At 41.1% G+C, this 18285-nt stretch overlaps 1 protein-coding gene and 1 pseudogene across 3 annotated transcripts in view; one reads left to right on the plus strand and one right to left on the minus strand.

Annotated features, from left to right (window-relative positions):
• The window catches only part of snx5 (sorting nexin 5), a 52618-nt gene that overhangs the window by 19996 nt on the left and 14337 nt on the right, over window positions 1–18285 (minus strand). For 2 of the 3 annotated variants that reach the window (XM_048536179.1, XM_059648409.1), the window contains 4 exons: window positions 9840–9950; window positions 8780–8901; window positions 8260–8383; window positions 296–391 (listed from right to left, as the gene is read on the minus strand). In XM_048536179.1, coding sequence (XP_048392136.1) covers window positions 296–391; window positions 8260–8383; window positions 8780–8901; window positions 9840–9950 — 453 coding nt within the window. Of the gene's footprint in view, window positions 1–295; window positions 392–8259; window positions 8384–8779; window positions 8902–9839; window positions 9951–14502; window positions 15254–18285 lie in introns of those variants that run through there. The other variant, XM_048536180.2, reaches the window with a different exon arrangement.
• Window positions 15395–17056, plus strand: LOC125454660 (transmembrane protein 267-like; annotated as a pseudogene).

The following is an 18285-nucleotide window of genomic DNA, read 5'->3' on the forward strand; positions in this document are numbered from 1 at the left end:
TGTGCTATTTTTGGGGGTCTGATTGGCACAGCCAGTCGCTAACATGGCAGCTGTAATCATGAGGCAATTTGAAACAGGTAGAGAGAAAACAGAAGCAGGAGTGGTCTACTCAGCTCAACCAGCGCGAGAAGGCGTATTTCAACCTCAAAAACGTTATTCAAAAGTTGACTATTTTTTATCAAAAAAAATTTAGTCTTATAACCTTAACTTTGATATGAACATAAATGCCAAAATTCAAGTCATATTTATATCCCAAATTTCCATGGTCTTTAAAAGTGAGTTATGTCAAAGTTACCCTGGCTCCAGAGACGAGTACTTCATCAGCACTCTTCATCATGCTCTTTAAAAATCCACCAAACATCTCCTTTGTGTTCTTCCTTCGGACACTTAGCTAAGATACAAAAACAGAAGAAGGTTACACTCAGGTCAAGTACAAAATAGCAATGATTTAGTTGAACAGCGGAAGTTTTGGGGACTTGAAGGACTTAGTTGTTTTAAAACAACTTTCTCAGTAGACAGCTGAGGCTCAGTTTACAGGATATGCTTATAAACATTAGCACTTAGCACAACAGACAGATTTAAAAACTGGCACGAGATTCCTCTCACTGTTCATCTCTGTGAAATCATCACTTATTTTTGAGAACAAAACTTGAAGTCATTGGGCTCTGGCAGAAACTGATATCATTTATGTACTTTTAAGCTAGGATATCTCACTGTAACAAGAGTGTATGCTGCAGATGCTACAAATCTGAAATAAAGAGAAAGTGGAGAACCTCAGCAGGTCTGCCTGCATCTGTGGTCAGAGCACAGGGTTAATAAGATCCCTTGGTTCTGAAGGGTCATATTAAAAACTCTAAGCATTAACCCATTTCTATCTCCACAGATGCAGCCAGAGCTGAGGTTCTCCAGTATTTCTGATCATAGATGATGAAAATATAAGGTCTAGCGCCTCAGCTAATGAATTTATGCATAGGTATTGAAGAACTTGACAAATTAATACTAACATGAACAGGAAACTAGACCTGCCAATCCTGCAACTGACTTTCTTAAAAAAAAAATTGCTCAGATATTTCAAATGAGAACTGAATCACTATACAGAGAGAAAAAATTGCTGGGCTGTGAAACAGGAGCAGGAATACTGGGACTAACTGGTCAAGTGTTGCAAAGAACTAGCACAATGGGTTGAATGGCCTCCCGTGTCATAACTACTGTATATTTTTCACAAAAAGCAAAAAAAAAATACAACTGAAGGAAATCATAGAATAATGCAACGTGAAGCAGGCCATTCTGTCTAGTATGTTTGTGCTGACTCTTTGGTACAGGCATCCAAATCATCTCGTTCTTCAGCTCTATCCCAGTAGCCATGCAATTTCCACCCACCGCCCAAAATCAAAAAATAATTCAATTCCCTTCAGAATGTCATTGGTGAACCTTTGGTCACTTGGCAACACAGTCTGTATTAAAGTTCAGTGTTTAGTAATGTTCTTGAATTGTATCTGATTCTTTTACCAAAAACATGCAAAATTATTGTCCCGTGACTGTCATTTCATGCCATGGCAAGTAATTTCCTTTTTAATGTACAAATGTTCATAATTTTGTATACTTTTATAAAATCTCAACTTTTTCTCCAAGTACAGAATTAGTTCCCTCCCTTCTCCACATAACTGAAGTCCCTCATCTCTCGAATGTTTCTCCTATCATTCTTAACCTCCATCTCCAAGGCTGATTCATAATTCCAAAAGTGTGATACCCAGAATTGAACAATACCCCAGCTGAAACCAAATTAGTTTGCATAACTAACTTACTTTTACACTCTTTCTCGCTATTAAAGTGAAGAATCTCATATTTCTTAAGCATTTTCAACTTGTACACCAAGCTGCTGGGACAGACACCCCAAAGTTCCAAGATATCCACCCCAGCTTCAAAATTCTACCATTAAGTCCATATTGCCCTATTGATTCTTCCTACCAAAAAGAAAATCACATCACACATTCCTCTTCAATTTCTTAGTAAGATGCCTGACCTCAAAAGGCTACACTTTCTAAATGATTTACTATTCTCTTCACCATTCATTAAACTTTCAAACTTCACATAATCCCCTTCACTGTTCGTCTAAAATTTGAAAATAAAGTATGTAAAATTGAAATTATGCCTAGTGTACTCAAGTGCAAATTATGAATATGTAACAGAGTGTAGTGATCCTAATACCAACCCCTAGCGACACCATCATAATTCCCGCCAGTCTGAAAAACACTCAATTACCATTAATCTTTGGCTTCAGATTAGTCAAAAAAAAAATTCTACTAGTAACAAATGCTAGTACTTTTGATTCTGAAACAGCAACACAAAAGGTCAAGGCCTTATCCTGGTTAAGTTACAAAACTAAGGAAAGCTGTTGAATTATAAATAAGAATCCAATATCCACATGGGAAAGAAGAACTTGCAAGTCCATGATGCTTACAAGCTCCCACATAACTTTTGGCAGTCACTTATGAAGTATAGGAAACATGACAACCAATTTCTGCATAGCTACCTCTCTCAAACAATGACAATCATCAGATAATCTGCTCGAGTGGTTTCAGTTGACTAAATAAGGACCATGAGCAGGTATAACACTCACATCTCCTCTTTGAATAGCCAAAAGAGAGCTTTCACATCCACCCAAAGGAGAGGGGAGAAGGAGAGGGTTTAATGTCTTATTTAAAAAAGTAACATTCACTGAGTGCAGCACTTATGTGCCATTATGTAGTCAAGTCACTGGCACAAGACCAGAGCCCATAATCTCAACAGGGTTAAGCTGCTTCCGCTGAGCCACAAAAGAGAATTTGCCATCCATGTTTGCCTGGTTCACACCAGTTACACTATGTGGGTGATGACATGCGAAAGGCCTAACAATCCACTGGGTTACATATTAAAAACATAACTCAAGGAAGTAACGCACAAATGTATTCTTGAACAGAAACTAGGGATAGTTAATATGTGCCAGCCTTATTAATGCAGTGCATGCATAGAGAACAGAACTTTTAAATTCTGTAACACTCTGCTTTTGGCATCGAGTAAAATTCATACTGACACCATTTAATTGTTGGAATAAATAATTGCAAACATTCACATTACAGTGCTGTGAAATAATTTGCTTTTTGAAGGCCCCCCTCCCCACCAAGTTGCCATGCTTATGGCAGCTGGTGCCAATTCAGTAAGTGAAAATAATTGCTCATTACGTACCCTTGATGATCAGCTGGCCTTTCAAACTTTCCATCTACTTTTATTGATGTGATAGAATCTTAATGTACTCATTACACTCACTTTTAAACATATTTCATCCCTGCCAAAATCTTGCATACAAGTACAATATTTCAGGAAATCTCTTATGGATGTATAGTGATAGACTTGACTGCCTGTGATTCATCACATACTAAGATGCTAGTTTTAATATCCAGTCAGACAAGCACTCAAATCAAGCACAGAACTCTTACAATATCTTTAAATAATCAAGCAGCAATTCAGCAAGATTCCCAGGGGATCAGGAAGAAAGATTTCAGACACATCTGTGCCTGCCATTGGCTTTTATATAATGCACTTGCTCTTCCAGGCTGTGGATACTGTTGGTCAATTCAAGGACTAAGTTAGCAGTCTTTTGACTGCAGTTTCAAAGAATTACTAGATTCTGAAAGAGGTGAAAGGAGTTGCAGCTATTGGTTGGACAGCACGGTGTTGACCCTTTTAGAACGGTATTATGCCACTTGGCATAAGAAAGGTCAGTGGCAAACCCTTCTCCAGAATCAAGGATCCTGGTGCAGCCATCCCCCCTGCAGACAGCTGCAGGCTCGAGGCCAGTAGATCTACTGAACAACAGCGTCATTGGAGAGAAGGTGGCATTTGCTGAGACTAAAAGGACTAGCATCGTTGCTAAATCTTGGGTGAGTGATGGTGAAAGGTTGGGAATAAAAGAGGTTTTGCAACTAGGGCAGAAGGGTAGTTCTCGGTGGGACAACATTCCCAATACTAAATCCTTTGACCATCACACTCAGGGGAGGTGATGGGCTAATGACATTGTCATTGGACTAGTAATTCAGAGAGCCAGGTCATGCTCTGAGGTTTGAATCCCACCACAGCAAGGTGGTATAATTTGAATTCAATAAAAAAAATCATGCATTTAGAAGTCAATGACAACCACAAAATATGGAGTTCAATCTGGACACAGGCAAGGTGATGCATTTTGAAAGATTAATGCACGGCAGAAGGATACAGTAAATCGCAGAACATTTAGTAGCACCAGTATAGAGGGATCCAGGCATACAGGTCCACAGGTTCTTGAAAGTGGCACTGCAAGTGGATAAAGGTGATCAAGAAAACATATAGCATGTTTGCCTTCATCAATTGGGGCATAGGGTATAATAATTTGCAAGTCATGTTGCAGTGTACAGAACTTTAGTTCGGCCACATTTGAAATATTGTGTACAAGACTGGTCACCATGCAAGGATATGTAGACTTTGGAGAGGGCATGGAAACAGTTTACCAGGATGTTGCCTGGTTTGGAGGATATTAGCTAAACTTGGTTTGTTTTCACTTTAACCAAGGATGAGGGGTAACTTCATAGAAGTTTATAAAATTATGAGAGGCATGAAAACAATGAATAATTGGAATCTTTTTCCTGGGTTAGAAATATCAATTAACAGGGGGCGTAGATTTAAGGTAGAAGGGAGTACGTTTAATGATTTTATTACTACACAATGTGGGGAAAATGCCTGGAATCCACTGCCAGAGGTGATGGTAGAGGCAGATACAATAGCGATGTTTCAGAGGCATCTTGACAGACAGATGAATAGGCAGGGAGTAGAGGTATGTAGACCACATGGAGGAAAAAGGTTTTCAGTTTAGAAAAAAAAACATGTGTTGGTGGGCACAACGCCCTGTTCCTATGTTGTACTAGTCTTTGTTCTTTGAAAGCATCCTTGATTGCTTTAAAGCCCCCAAGTGGTTCACTAACATCCTTCAGGGGTAAGGACAGCAGTTTCCTTGTTTGCTCTGGTGTACTCTGGACTAAGTGTGATTCCAGACCCACTATTTACTGCCATGAGAAATGGGGCTAGCAAGCAACCCAATTGCATCAACCATTAGAAAGGGAAAAATGAAAGAAACTAGACATTGACTAAAGCACCAGAAACAAAACAGCTTACAAAACTATTCACAGGGTAGGCAGTAAAGAACTTTTCCCTGGTTGGAGGGATCAGTTACCAGAAACACAGTTTTAAAGCCGAGGGGCAGGAGGTTTAGAGGGGTTACGGAGAAATTTTATTTCACCCAGAGGGTGGTGGGGATTTGAGACTCCCTGCCTGCAAGAGTGGTAGAGGCAGAAACCTCCAATATTTCAGAAGTATTAGATGTACACTTGCAATGAGTAAAATGCTGGAAAATGGGATTAAAATGACCATATAAACTAGACTAAAAATATAAATGCTGCGGTTACAAGAGCAGGTCGAAGGCTCGAAATCCTGCAGCAAGTAATTTACCTTCCTACTCCCTAAAGCCTGTCCACCAATTTTTAAAAAGATGTGCAAGTCAGGGGTATGATTGAATCCTCCCCACTTGCTTAGGTGGATGCAGCTACAACACCCCAAGAAGCTTGACACCATGTGTGGTGCCATTTAGTGCCTCCATCACAAACTCTGTAGCAGCAGTGTACACTGTCTAGGAGAATGCATTGCAGAAATTCACCAAAGGCTATAGACAACACCTTCCAAACCCACACTACCACCTAAAAGGACAAAGGCAGAAGATAATGAGAAAACTATTACCCAAAAATTACCTTTCAAGTCACTGACTGTCCTGACCTGGAAATACCATGCTGGCCCCTCAGTGTCACTAGGTCAAAATGCTGGAATTTCCTAACAGTGCTGTGAGCCTACCTACACCACATGGACTGCAATGGTTCAAGGCAGCAGCTCACCATCACCTTCAACAAAAACTAGGAACGGGTAATAAATGCTGGGCTAGCTAGCTGCATCCCATAAATGAATGAAAAAGGGACTTTGAATGAGGCAAAGGTTGGGAAAGTAAAAAGAAAGCAACTGAAACCATGAACTGCTTGCGAGGAGACTAATTCTTAAGTGATACTTAAGAAACTGTTCAAATAGTTTAAAAAGTAAAAGCTAGTTATGCAAGAAAATGGCATTTAGTCAATCATGTTCTCAGTCTTTTGATACAGTAAGCGCTTTTACAAACAAAATCTTAACCTGTCAGCCAACAATTCGAAGTTCAAATTTCTCTTTAAAAGGAATCAGTCTCTGGGGACCAATACAAACAGTACGTGAAATTAGTAAAGGTATGTTCTTCCCAGCAAAACAATGTTAGAATGCAATAACTGCAAAAACCAGAGAGAAAACTATATCGAAAATAGAAATTGCTGGAAAAGTTTAGCTGGTGTCACAGCATCCGTGGAGAGAAATCAGAGTTAGCATCCAGTTAACAGTCCAGTAACCCTTCTTCAAAAGAAATGGTAGCTAGAAAAAGGTTGGTATTTTTCTGAAGATGTAGCGGGTGTAGGAGGGAGAATAAAATTAATAGGTGGACAGAGAGCCCAAAAGAGAAATCGTTGGACAGACAAAGAAGTGAGCAAAGGTCAACCTGGGAGAATGAACAGCTGCTAATGGAGACAATTAATAGCTGACAATGGGTTGTGTGCAGCAGCTCATGTGATGGCAAGGCCTGGTGTCTGGGAGTTGGGGGTAAGAAAATGGGAGAAAGTGCTCATGCCCCAAAAATTGTTCAACCTGTTGTTGAGTCCAGAACGTTGCAGAAAGGAGGTGCTGTTCTTCCAGCCTGCACTGAGCTTCATTGGAACACTGCAGCAAGCCTGAGATGTTGGCCAGGGAACAGTGGTGTGTCAAAATGGAAAGCACCTGGAATCTCAGGGTCATTTTTCAGGACAGAAGGTATAATATCTGCCCATTTACTTCCTCCTTTCTCACTACTCAAACACTTTCCAGGTGAAGCAGCACTTCACTCAATCTAGTCTACTGCAGTGGTTGCTCATCATGTGGTTTCCTCTACACTGGAGAAACGAAGCAACAGCCCACATGACCACTTCATAGAACACCCATGTTCAGTCTGCAAAAATAACCCTAACCTTCCAGTTGCTTGCCACTTCAACAATACCACCATGATCTCTGGCCAACATGTGTCTCAGGCTTACAGCAGTACTCCAGTAAAGCTCAGCTCACGCGGGAAGAACAATACATTTTCCACCTAGGAATTCTGCAGCCTTCAGCACTCCATATCAGGTTCAACAATTTTAGGGTTGAGCACCTTCCCCCATGCTCTTATCCCAACCCCCAGACCTCATCACATGGGCTGTTACCACACACAACCTATTGTCAGTTACTAATTGTCCCTGTTAGCAGCTATTCATTCTTCCAGGGTGACTTACCCACTTCATATGTCCAAATATTTCTCTTTCTGTGCTCTATCTCCACCCATCATTTACTCCATTCCCTTCCCTCACCACATCATCTGCACAAATACCAACCTTATCATAGCTACCATCAGCTCTGAAGGATATGCCACTGGATCTGAAATGTTAAGTGTTTTCACTCCAGCAATGCTGCCAGACCTGCTGAATTTTGCAAGCAATGCATGTTTGTTTTTATTTCCGATTTCCAGCACGTGCACTTTTCAGCGTTTTAAGTGGAAAACAGGGCTTTTTTAATGCAGTACATTATAATGATCTGGAATGTGCTGATGGAAGCACAGTAGACTGAATTGCTTGAACTACTTAATTATACTTGAGAAAAGACATTTGCAGATGAAGGGAGAAAGAGCATGGGGTGAGACTAACTAGATAGCCTTTAAAGAGATTTCATGTTGTGGCACAATTAGCCTTTATGTGGCATTATTCTAAGGGACAAGGGAGTAATGGTGAATAGAACTTAATGCATCAGCAAAGAAGTGGATAGGATCATATCGAGCAGAAGTTCTTAAAGTTAGTAATTCCTTATATAGATCAAAACATGCCAAACTTAAATTAAAGCCTTTTCAGACCAAGAAATGTCCTGCAATTCTACCAACCTGAATTGAAACCACTGGTGGCCATGATTTTTGAACCTTATTTTATCGGAGAGACATAAATGATTTAAGGAAGTCAATTAGCTCTCATTTCTTACCATCAGCACCCCTCCCACTTAAAAATAAAGCGAGAATGGGAACATTCTGCCTCAAAGGCTTTCAAGGAAGAAAAAAAGTCATTTTTAGTGCCTTACATCCTGGTCATATTCCAGGAAAACGTGGAAGTTATGGTCTTTGCCCAAAACACTGTGAACTGCAAGTCGCTGAAGAAAGACTTCATGGATGGACACAGTCTTTTTAAAGACAGCTAAGTACTCCCTAAACAAAAAGAAGAGTGGATGGAAAAGTGAGAATCAATTATACTAAATCACAAATTGATTTTATTTATTACATAAATTAAATAATGATGTTTAACTGAGTAAAAGTAATGACTAGGTCATATTTACAAACAAAATCAACATAATTCTTGGGCAAAATTTGACTTTAAAAATACCATTTTAAAATGCCATACTCAACTTCAGATCAAAATTAATGCAAACAGCAGTCATACTTCAGCAGGAGAAAGAAAAACCACGTTATTAGTCAGCCTACTCCCAGTCCTTACACTGTAGATTTTAAAACCAATCCCCATCCCTACTTGTATTCCATCTTAAGAGTAACTGCTGAGATGAGTTGTCACAAATCAAAAGGATGACATTTTTCTCAATAGCTTACGCTTCGAGTTCTTGCTTCATTTTATTAAACTCCTCTTTTGACATGGAGCCTTCCCCTTCGCCCAGCTTTTGCATCTTTTCTCTTGCAACATCAAAGTCAGGTTTGGCAGGTGCTGGAGGTATCTGAATGAGATGGGGATAGGAACGAAAGACATTTTTAAAAGAGTTAACCACCAATTACATATAACATAAAACCAGATGCCCTCTAGTACCTAAATTTGTCTGACCCCGTGTTCAACATTTCAACGCAAACCTTTTTTAAAAAAGGCATACAGAACATTAAAGCTACACATAATGTACATTTAAATGGAACAGCAAGCTGTCATTCAAACCCTTGGACCTCTTCCATTATTTTTCTAGATGAAGGGTGATCAGTACCTCAACTCTATCTAAAAACCTCTGCTCCATATTCTTTAAAGCCTAGAATCAACAAAAATCTGTTGATCTCAGTCTAGAAGGCTTCAGTTGACTGCTAGGATTACTAATTCTTTTGGAGACAAGTTCAAAATTTTCACTATCCTTTATTGAAAAAATTACTATTTTCCAATTTCACTCTTAAATTGCCTAGCTACAATTTTAAAATTGTTGCTGCTAGTTTGAAATTTCTCTTGGGAAACTGTTTGTTTCTATCCCACTACATTCTTTTATTATTTCAAAGGCCTTACAAACAAGTCAACTTTATACAGTTCTCCCTTAATTTTAAATTACAACAGATTGAAAGGGTTAATCTGTATTGAACCTCCAAGGTCTTCATCAGATTCAAAACTAAATCCAGATGGAGTCCAGCTAAGGCTTTATATATCTGAAGTGTCATTCTCGCCCGTTTTATTACAGTCACCATAACAATTAATGCTAATATTCCTTTATACATTTTCATTAGATTTTGTCTGTGTTCATTGGCTTTCAGCAATACTTACCTGGACACACAATCTTCATGCTTCCCACCCTGCAGACTTTGTCTTTTTCACCATTAAGAAAATAATAGATTCTATCCACATGAAGCATTAATCATATGCATAGTCACATGGACAGCAACTGTTGAATACATTTCAGCTACTCACAATAATACCAGCATATTCGTCATTCTCTACCAAGGTGTCATGCAACCAGATGAAGTCCTCATGCTGCCGAATAACCGAGAACTCTGATTTCTTGAAGGATGGCAGTGTGGTCTGAATGGGGAGACATCAAGTGTTAGCATATCCCAATCATGGGGACATTTTGATTTCTTCATCCATTGTGCCCAAAGACTTTTAATCACTTTCCACTTAGCAGCAATCACTGGCTCCACCCATGTTTCAAAGGTCACTGATTTTCCTTCATCATGTCATGCCCAAATCCCAACAATTAAAGTCCAGAGTTGTTTGCCAAACTTAAAGATATAGCAACTACCAGCCAATAACCATAGCCAAACCATAAAAAAATGTTCATGAAAGGAAGACACTTGGTGATTTGCATTGAAATCTTCTCAATCTGGGCAATGTTAAATTTTACCAGTCATCAAGCTATCTTATTATAAAGCTACTTTATAGGTCTCATTGAAGGTCTTCTAAAAAACACAAGTGCTGGATGACAAAAGCTGCATTACGACTGAGATGGGATGACTGTACTGTCCCTGTAATATCACAACCCCATGGGTCACAAATTTAAATTATTTTTACACAGTTCTGGATATGGCCAATCACATGCTTTCTTTGTATTAGATTTAAAGATCAAGCCAAGAGATTTCTTTAAACATGAAATTAATTATAAAGTCAACTTGCTCAACCATGCAAAACTGGTTAACAATTTCTAATATGAAAGCATTATGTTTACTACTCTAAATACCCTCAGCCCCACACAGGATTTTTAAAAAATGAGTTCCATCTTCAGAAATTCATTCTGTGAACACCACAATTAGGGCCAAGTCTTTGTTCCTGACGGCAAACAAATTAAATAAAAGGTATGAAATGTGTGCTATAATGTCATACAAAGGAGGATGTCAATAAATGCAAGTCGATGTCTTTAGAATCTTTGCCAAAATGTACTTGCTCTGGAAACAGTATTAAGTATTCTTTTGGATGTTTATCAGGATGGTAGTAAGAATTCAGTCTGGACCAGGCCCTCAGGGACCAGATGGGGCCCACAAGAGGTTTTCCCATAGAGAGGTGTGTTGGACTGTGAAGTTCTTTACCTTGCCCAGGCTAATCAACTAAAATAGACAAAAATCAGCAAAACCCAAAAGGAAAAGCTGCAATCTGATAGTAATAAACTCTGCCCCAGACAGGTGGTCTCCAGTTATCACAAAATTAGTGACTTTCAAGAAACATGCCACAGTCCCTTTAGCTGACCTCTTTAAAATCAAATAACTCAGGTAACCACAATCCTTTGCAAGTCCACAGACATTATTGAACATAGAGCCACCTGCTTTGTATATTCAACTGAAGTGGGTCTTGCATAGATGCGAATTCACAAGTTACAAAACTCTTACTTTGAGCGATGACCAGAGGCCAAATTGCACCCTGACAAATCTGGTAGTATTCCACAAAAGATCAAGACCAGCACAGATGTGTTTTCTGATTTACACCATTGCATGAGTCACTTATTGGTGATGAGGTTATCTGCCCAAGGAGTATGGGTTAACAAATCTAAGCTAATAAAATGTGAGGCTGGATGAACACAGCAGGCCAAGCAGCATCTCAGGAGCACAAAAGCTGACGTTTCGGGCCTAGACCCTTCATCAGAGAGGGGGATGGGGGGAGGGAACTGGAATAAATAGGGAGAGAGGGGGAGGCGGACCGAAGATGGAGAGTAAAGAAGATAGGTGGAGAGGGTGTAGGTGGGGAGGTAGGGAGGGGATAGGTCAGTCCAGGGAAGACGGACAGGTCAAGGAGGTGGGATGAGGTTAGTAGGTAGCTGGGGGTGCGGCTTGGGGTGGGAGGAAGCCCTCCTTCAGTTCACCTGGGAAAACGCCGCCTCTTGCTCCCCAGAGGAGCTCGAACAGTTCATCCACTTCACCAACACCTTCCACCCCAACCTTCAGTTCACCTGGGACCATCTCCAGCACATCCCTCACCTTCCTGGACCTCTCAGTCTCCATCTCAGGCAACCAGCTTGTAACTGATGTCCATTTCAAGCCCCCCGACTCCCACAGCTACCTAGAATACACCTCCTCCCACCCACCCTCCTGCAAAAATTCCATCCCCTATTCCCAATTCCTCCGCCTCCGCCGCATCTGCTCCCACGATAAGACATTCCACTCCCGCACATCCCAGATGTCCAAGTTCTTTAAGGACCGCAACTTTCCCCCCACGGTGATTGAGAACGCCCTTGACCGCGTCTCCCGCGACACATCCCTCACACCCCGCCCCCGCCACAACCGCCCCAAGAGGATCCCCCTCGTTCTCACACACCACCCTACCAACCTCCGGATACAACGCATTATCCTCCGACACTTCCGCCATTTACAATCCGACCCCACCACCCAAGACATTTTTCCATCCCCTCCCCTGTCTGCTTTCCGGAGAGACCACTCTCTCCGTGACTCCCTTGTTCGCTCCACACTGCCCTCCAACCCCACCACACCCGGCACCTTCCCCTGCAACCGCAGGAAATGCTACACTTGTCCCCACACCTCCTCGCTCACCCCCATCCCAGGCTCCAAGATGACATTCCACATTAAAGCAGAGGTTCACCTGCACATCTGCCAATGTGGTATACTGCATCCACTGTACCCGGTGCGGCTTCCTCTACATTGGGGAAACCAAGCGGAGGCTTGGGGACCGCTTTGCAGAACACCTCCGCTCAGTTCGCAACAAACAACTGCACCTCCCAGTCGCAAACCATTTCCACTCCCCCTCCCATTCTCTTGATGACATGTTCATCATGGGCCTCCTGCACTGCCACAATGATGCCACCCGAAGGTTGCAGGAACAGCAACTCATATTCCGCCTGGGAACCCTGCAGCCATATGGTATCAATGTGGACTTCACCAGTTTCAAAATCTCCCCTTCCCCTACTGCATCCCTAAACCAGCCCAGTTCATCCCCTCCCCCCACTGCACCACACAACCAGCCCAGCTCTTCCCCCCCACCCACTGCATCCCAAAACCAGTCCAACCTGTCTCTGCCTCCCTAACCGGTTCTTCCTCTCACCCATCCCTTCCTCCCACCCCAAGCCGCACCCCCAGCTACCTACTAACCTCATCCCACCTCCTTGACCTGTCCGTCTTCCCTGGACTGACCTATCCCCTCCCTACCTCCCCACCTACACCCTCTCCACCTATCTTCTTTACTCTCCATCTTCGGTCCGCCTCCCCCTCTCTCCCTATTTATTCCAGTTCCCTCCCCCCATCCCCCTCTCTGATGAAGGGTCTAGGCCCGAAACGTCAGCTTTTGTGCTCCTGAGATGCTGCTTGGCCTGCTGTGTTCATCCACCCTCACATTTTATTATCTTGGAATCTCCAGCATCTGCAGTTCCCATTATCTCTGGGTTAACAAATCTACTACTATTAATGGGAGAAAGATGCATTCTCTCAAATGGGTAAATTCTACCTTCTCATCAAACATGTGGACAAAACCCCGGAAGACATGTCAGTTATTGCACAAATTATATGGAACCCCTGAGCAGTGGGAAAACATCAAGCAATCTTGGCCAATATCCTGAACCTAAAAACAATTTGCTTTCTCAAAAACCTCAACATTTATCATGCAGAGGACAAGACAGCTTGAAATCAACGTGAAGGTCATTGCTATTACTCTGCCCAACTGTCTAAAGCAAACCATCCACTCCCAAAAATCACTTTGACAAGACTTTCAATGTGCAAATCACTAGTTTGTAAATATACACCAGTTAGGGTGATGGTGGATGACTCATTTACACCTTAGAAGAGAGAGAATTGAATAAACACTTAAGGAAAACTTGCAGGGATACAGGAAAAGCAGAGGGAGGAATTGCTGGGTACCTTTTTCAAAAGGACAATGTTGGACCCAATGGCTTTCTTCCATATGGCAGGATTCTACAAAACTATGAGACTCCTTCCAAGAGGCTTCTCGCATGAAAAGTTCTGCCTCACACAATTAGAATGACATTCAGAAGCTGTTTTTACATTGGCTGGTGGCCAAATTATGTCAAAGCGCTTAACAGACATCAGCTGGAATATCACCAAGGTTTTCCAGAGTCCTTAAGCAAGGAAAGGTGCAACTAGTACAATGCCAGCAGTTAGGTACTTTGCTGGCATTATATCATACTGAAGGACAGCTTCCTGGAAGAGCCTGACTGTGAACATTTTTCTTAGAAATTTCAGTGTCCATTTAGATTCCATACAACTCAATCTATAGGTTCAGTGGCTTAATATAAAATGCTCAGTTACAACAAGATTGACTGCTTAGTGCAGAATTTGAAAGAGGCCCATTTTGATGCATTTTTTTTTAGTAGGCCTATATTTGGAAATTGTTTCTTCAACTTAGTTGGGAGAAGTAACAAAAACTTAATAGATGCTCAAGAAAAAACGAGTAGACTTCACTTTGAAAATTAATTTCCAAAAGATTATCAAAATGGTTTGCACCACACATTAGTAACATTCTTTCTCACACTCCATATAACAGAACACAGCTTGTGAATATTTGGTGATTTATCCATCAGCACTTTAGACACAATCTGGCATCAAAGTTCCAAATCATGAGTCTCATACCAAGGCTGTATTACCCCCAAGGCTCCCAACTCTCCACATACAGCTGAACTCACCTCCCAGATATGGAAAGTCTTCTGTACCGTCCTTTTGGACTCAAATAAAACAGAGAAAATGTGCTGGCATCCAATCAGCAATTTGAGCCTTCCCAGACACACTATTTACCTTTGAGACACTGGCAGTCACTGCTCCCCTGCCTTTTTTCTCATCTAGCTCCTTCACTTCCAATGTGCTGCTATATCCCTCCCTACACTCATCATTTGATGACTTACTTATCATTTACTTATTCCTAAGTAAAGTTAGAGTCTTGCAAAACTGAGAAACTAGTTCTCTTCCCCTTACAATCTTGGGGTCACTTATTTCACTATTTCCTAATTGATGGCGCCCTTCATTGACCCTTTTCTAGTTTATAGGATGCTACCTAAATGGAGGGGAATAGAAGTGAATAATATTTGAAGATTTATATCCAATTATCAGAAATGTTTAATTCCCAAAATGTTAATTCGCAGAACCTTTTTATTAAGTATCAAGATAAACCATGAGAACTTTTCAAAATCACTGTTCCTTTTAAGTCATGCAGAATTTACAGTTTTTCCCCTAGTCATCACTTTGCGGATCTCTACTATGAACTGTATGCCTTGATCTACTGCTTTTAACAGTACAGCTGAAAGCACTTATCTCCGATTTCTCGAGTGCAGATTTTGAACAAACACTTCCTTGAAGATAAGAACTAGTACATAAAAAGGAAGTTTAGAAAAATCAACAATCGAAGCTAATTCTCTCCCGCCATCCCCATCAAAAACTAAATAAAAGATTGCGGTACCAGTTTCTGACTTACGCAGGAGCGTGTAGAGCTTTCTCCAATCAGCGTGGGGATGGGCGGAGCGGACAGTGCTGGTTGGAGCCGGGGTTGGGCGTCTCGGAGCCGGTTAGAGCGGGCTGGGGGCGGAGCAGCGGGCTGCACGGAGCCGGAATGAGGAGTGCTGATGTAACATACCATGGATGATATTTGCATTGTACAATGTTCACGTCAAAACAGTCCACAATGACAATGGCAACGGAGACAGAAAATGCACGAGCTCTACTTAAAACAATCAGTACAGCATCGGTCATCGCGACCGTAGGCCTAGGAATTTTCTGCTTCATAATCAGATCAGTGTTTACAATTTTCTTTAATACAGAAAATTTACTGGCTTAGGCCTCTTTCAGACAGTGCAGTGCATGGTGTTATTGGACTGTGGTCTTGGGCCATTGTGGTTGGATTGAGAAAGAAGAGTGATTTTTGAGAGATAATGGGAACTGCAGATGCTGGAGAATCCAGGATAACAAAGTATAGGGCTGGATGAACACAGCATCTTAGGAGCACAAAAGCTGACGTATCGGACCTAGACCCTTCATGGGCTAGGCCCGGAAAGTCAGCTTTTGTGTTCCTGAGATGCTGCTTGGCCTGCTGTGTTCATCCAGCCCCACACTTTTATCAGTGATTTTTATGAAGTGCTTCTAGCTGGATTTCTGTCTTCTGTCATTGATGTTGATCACTTTCTTGCAACTGGATCCGTGTCTCTCAAAGTGTTGCATCTGCCACAAAGGCCTGCACTGCACTGTTCTACAGTGATAGCCGTAGTGGCTTTTTCAATGAAACTTGCTAGGTGGTTATTTAGACTTAAAGATTCTTGGTGTTTTCTGTCATGGATGGTGACCATTTCTTGGGTTTCTCATCATGTCTGCGATGGTGTCTGACATGGACTTTGGTTCTGTCCCTTTGGAAACATAGCCTCTGTGCCATATTGGACCTACATACCAATTACAGCTTCAAATGGGGCAGCACGGTGGCTCAGTGGTTAGCACTGCAGCCTCACAGCACCAGGGACCCGGGTTCAATTCCTGCTCAGGCGACTGTCTGTGTGGAGTTTGCACATTCTCCCCGTGCCTGCATGGGTTTCCTTCAGGTGCTCTGGTTTCCTCCCACAATCCAAAGATGTGCAGGTTAGGTGGATTGGCCATGCTAAATTACCTGTAGTGTTCAGGGGTGTGTGGGTTATAGGGGGATGGGTCTGGGTGGGATGCTTCAAGGGGCGGTGTGGACTTGTTGGTCCAAAGGGCCTGTTTCCACACTGTAGGGAATCTAATCTAATAAGATGAAATGACCATTAAGAAATTCAGATGGTTATGACAACAAAAAACAGAACTTTTCAGTGTTACTTTTGCGTGGGTGGAACTTTGTGGTCACAAAAATGGAGAAAGGGATGCCATAGAAAAGTTAATGGCAAAGAGAGATCAAATATTGAGAAAAATGATTTAGCAAGGAGATTAATTGAGCTGGAGACAAACACAATGAAAACTCCATAAAGCACAGAAACAACAGAACTAGATAAAATCAAGAGTATTTGACAAGATAGGTTAGAGTCAGAATGGACAGGATAATTTGCAAGGATAATTTAAAAAGGAATACAAGAGAGAAAACCTTTACACATTTAGTGAACCTACTTATATTGTTTGTGTATATGAATAGGAAAAAATAATTCAGAATACTTTCTGGTATGCAGATTCACTGAATATGATGCAGTGATCACATGGCAACAGTGCTATGAAGATGAAAACATTTCATAGTTTCCTCCGATTGCAGTTCTGTGTTGGCAATGCTCACATCATGTTAGCTGGTGTACTGTTTTATTAGGACGTAATCTAATGGAGTATGTCTTATTTACCCATTGTTGAAATCTCATGTAGCTTCAATGCCACAAAATCTCAGTTGGGTTCAGTTTCCCAGCATCCAAACTCTAGATCACAGAAGTAGCTTGCATAATCATTTATGTAGAATACAGTGAAGAAACAGCCATTTGGTTGAACTTATTCATGGAGTTTATATTTCACTTGAATGAATTCCTTCCTTTCCTCAAATACTCATCATTATTTTCTAATCCCTTTTTCCACAGATTATCTAGCTTTCACTTAAAATATTAATACTGTGCTATTTGCTTCAACTACTCACTGTAGCACAGCATTCCAGATTTTTATCACTCTTTGGAAAAAGATGGTTTTTAATGGATGTCATACTGTACTTACTTGAAGTCCATCTTATATCAATTGTCTATTGCTACATTCATCCATACAAGAGACAACATTCTGCATCTACCTTGCCGAAAAGTTTCATAACTTGAATTCCATTAGGTCTTCCCACTGCCTTTTAGACAACAGGCCCAGCCTACTCATTTCTGGTACTGCTCAAATAAATCTTCACTGCACCATTTCCAATACCTTTATATCTTCTCTTTTAAAAGCTGGCATCCTAAAACACAGCAGTCGCTCTGGGCATAAATTATGCTCTACACAAGTTCTGCAGAGCTTCCCTACATTTCACATGTTATTCTCTCGATAGACCTTGGAGTCTACATACAAGTTATCCTTTGAAACATCAAAATTCCTCCAAAAATGGTGGTCAGCTTATATACAGAGTGCAGCTTGGCATGATGTGGGGGATTTGAAACGTGACAAGACGACATGACAGTCATTCATATTAAATTGTTGTGATAGTTTAAAATAGACTAAATTATTGTGACAGTTTAAACTGAATAAATTGTACAAGATACTTTGTAATCACAAAGGATTATCAAACCTGTCACTTTCATTTTTATTGTATCCAAAACAAAGATGTCAGTTATAAAATGACTGGTCACTAAAAGTATCACTTTGGTGTGATAAACTGAGATGACCAATGCAAGCATTTTGTGGCTAAGAGTGGGGGTTCAACTTTTGTTCGCACATTCAAAAACCAAACTTGAGACCACAAAAACGGATTAACATTTGCACCATTTCACTTTAAGGCCTTGCTTGCTAAC

The sequence above is a fragment of the Stegostoma tigrinum genome, chromosome 9 (assembly GCF_030684315.1).
Source record: "Stegostoma tigrinum isolate sSteTig4 chromosome 9, sSteTig4.hap1, whole genome shotgun sequence".
Classification (NCBI taxonomy): domain Eukaryota; kingdom Metazoa; phylum Chordata; class Chondrichthyes; order Orectolobiformes; family Stegostomatidae; genus Stegostoma; species Stegostoma tigrinum.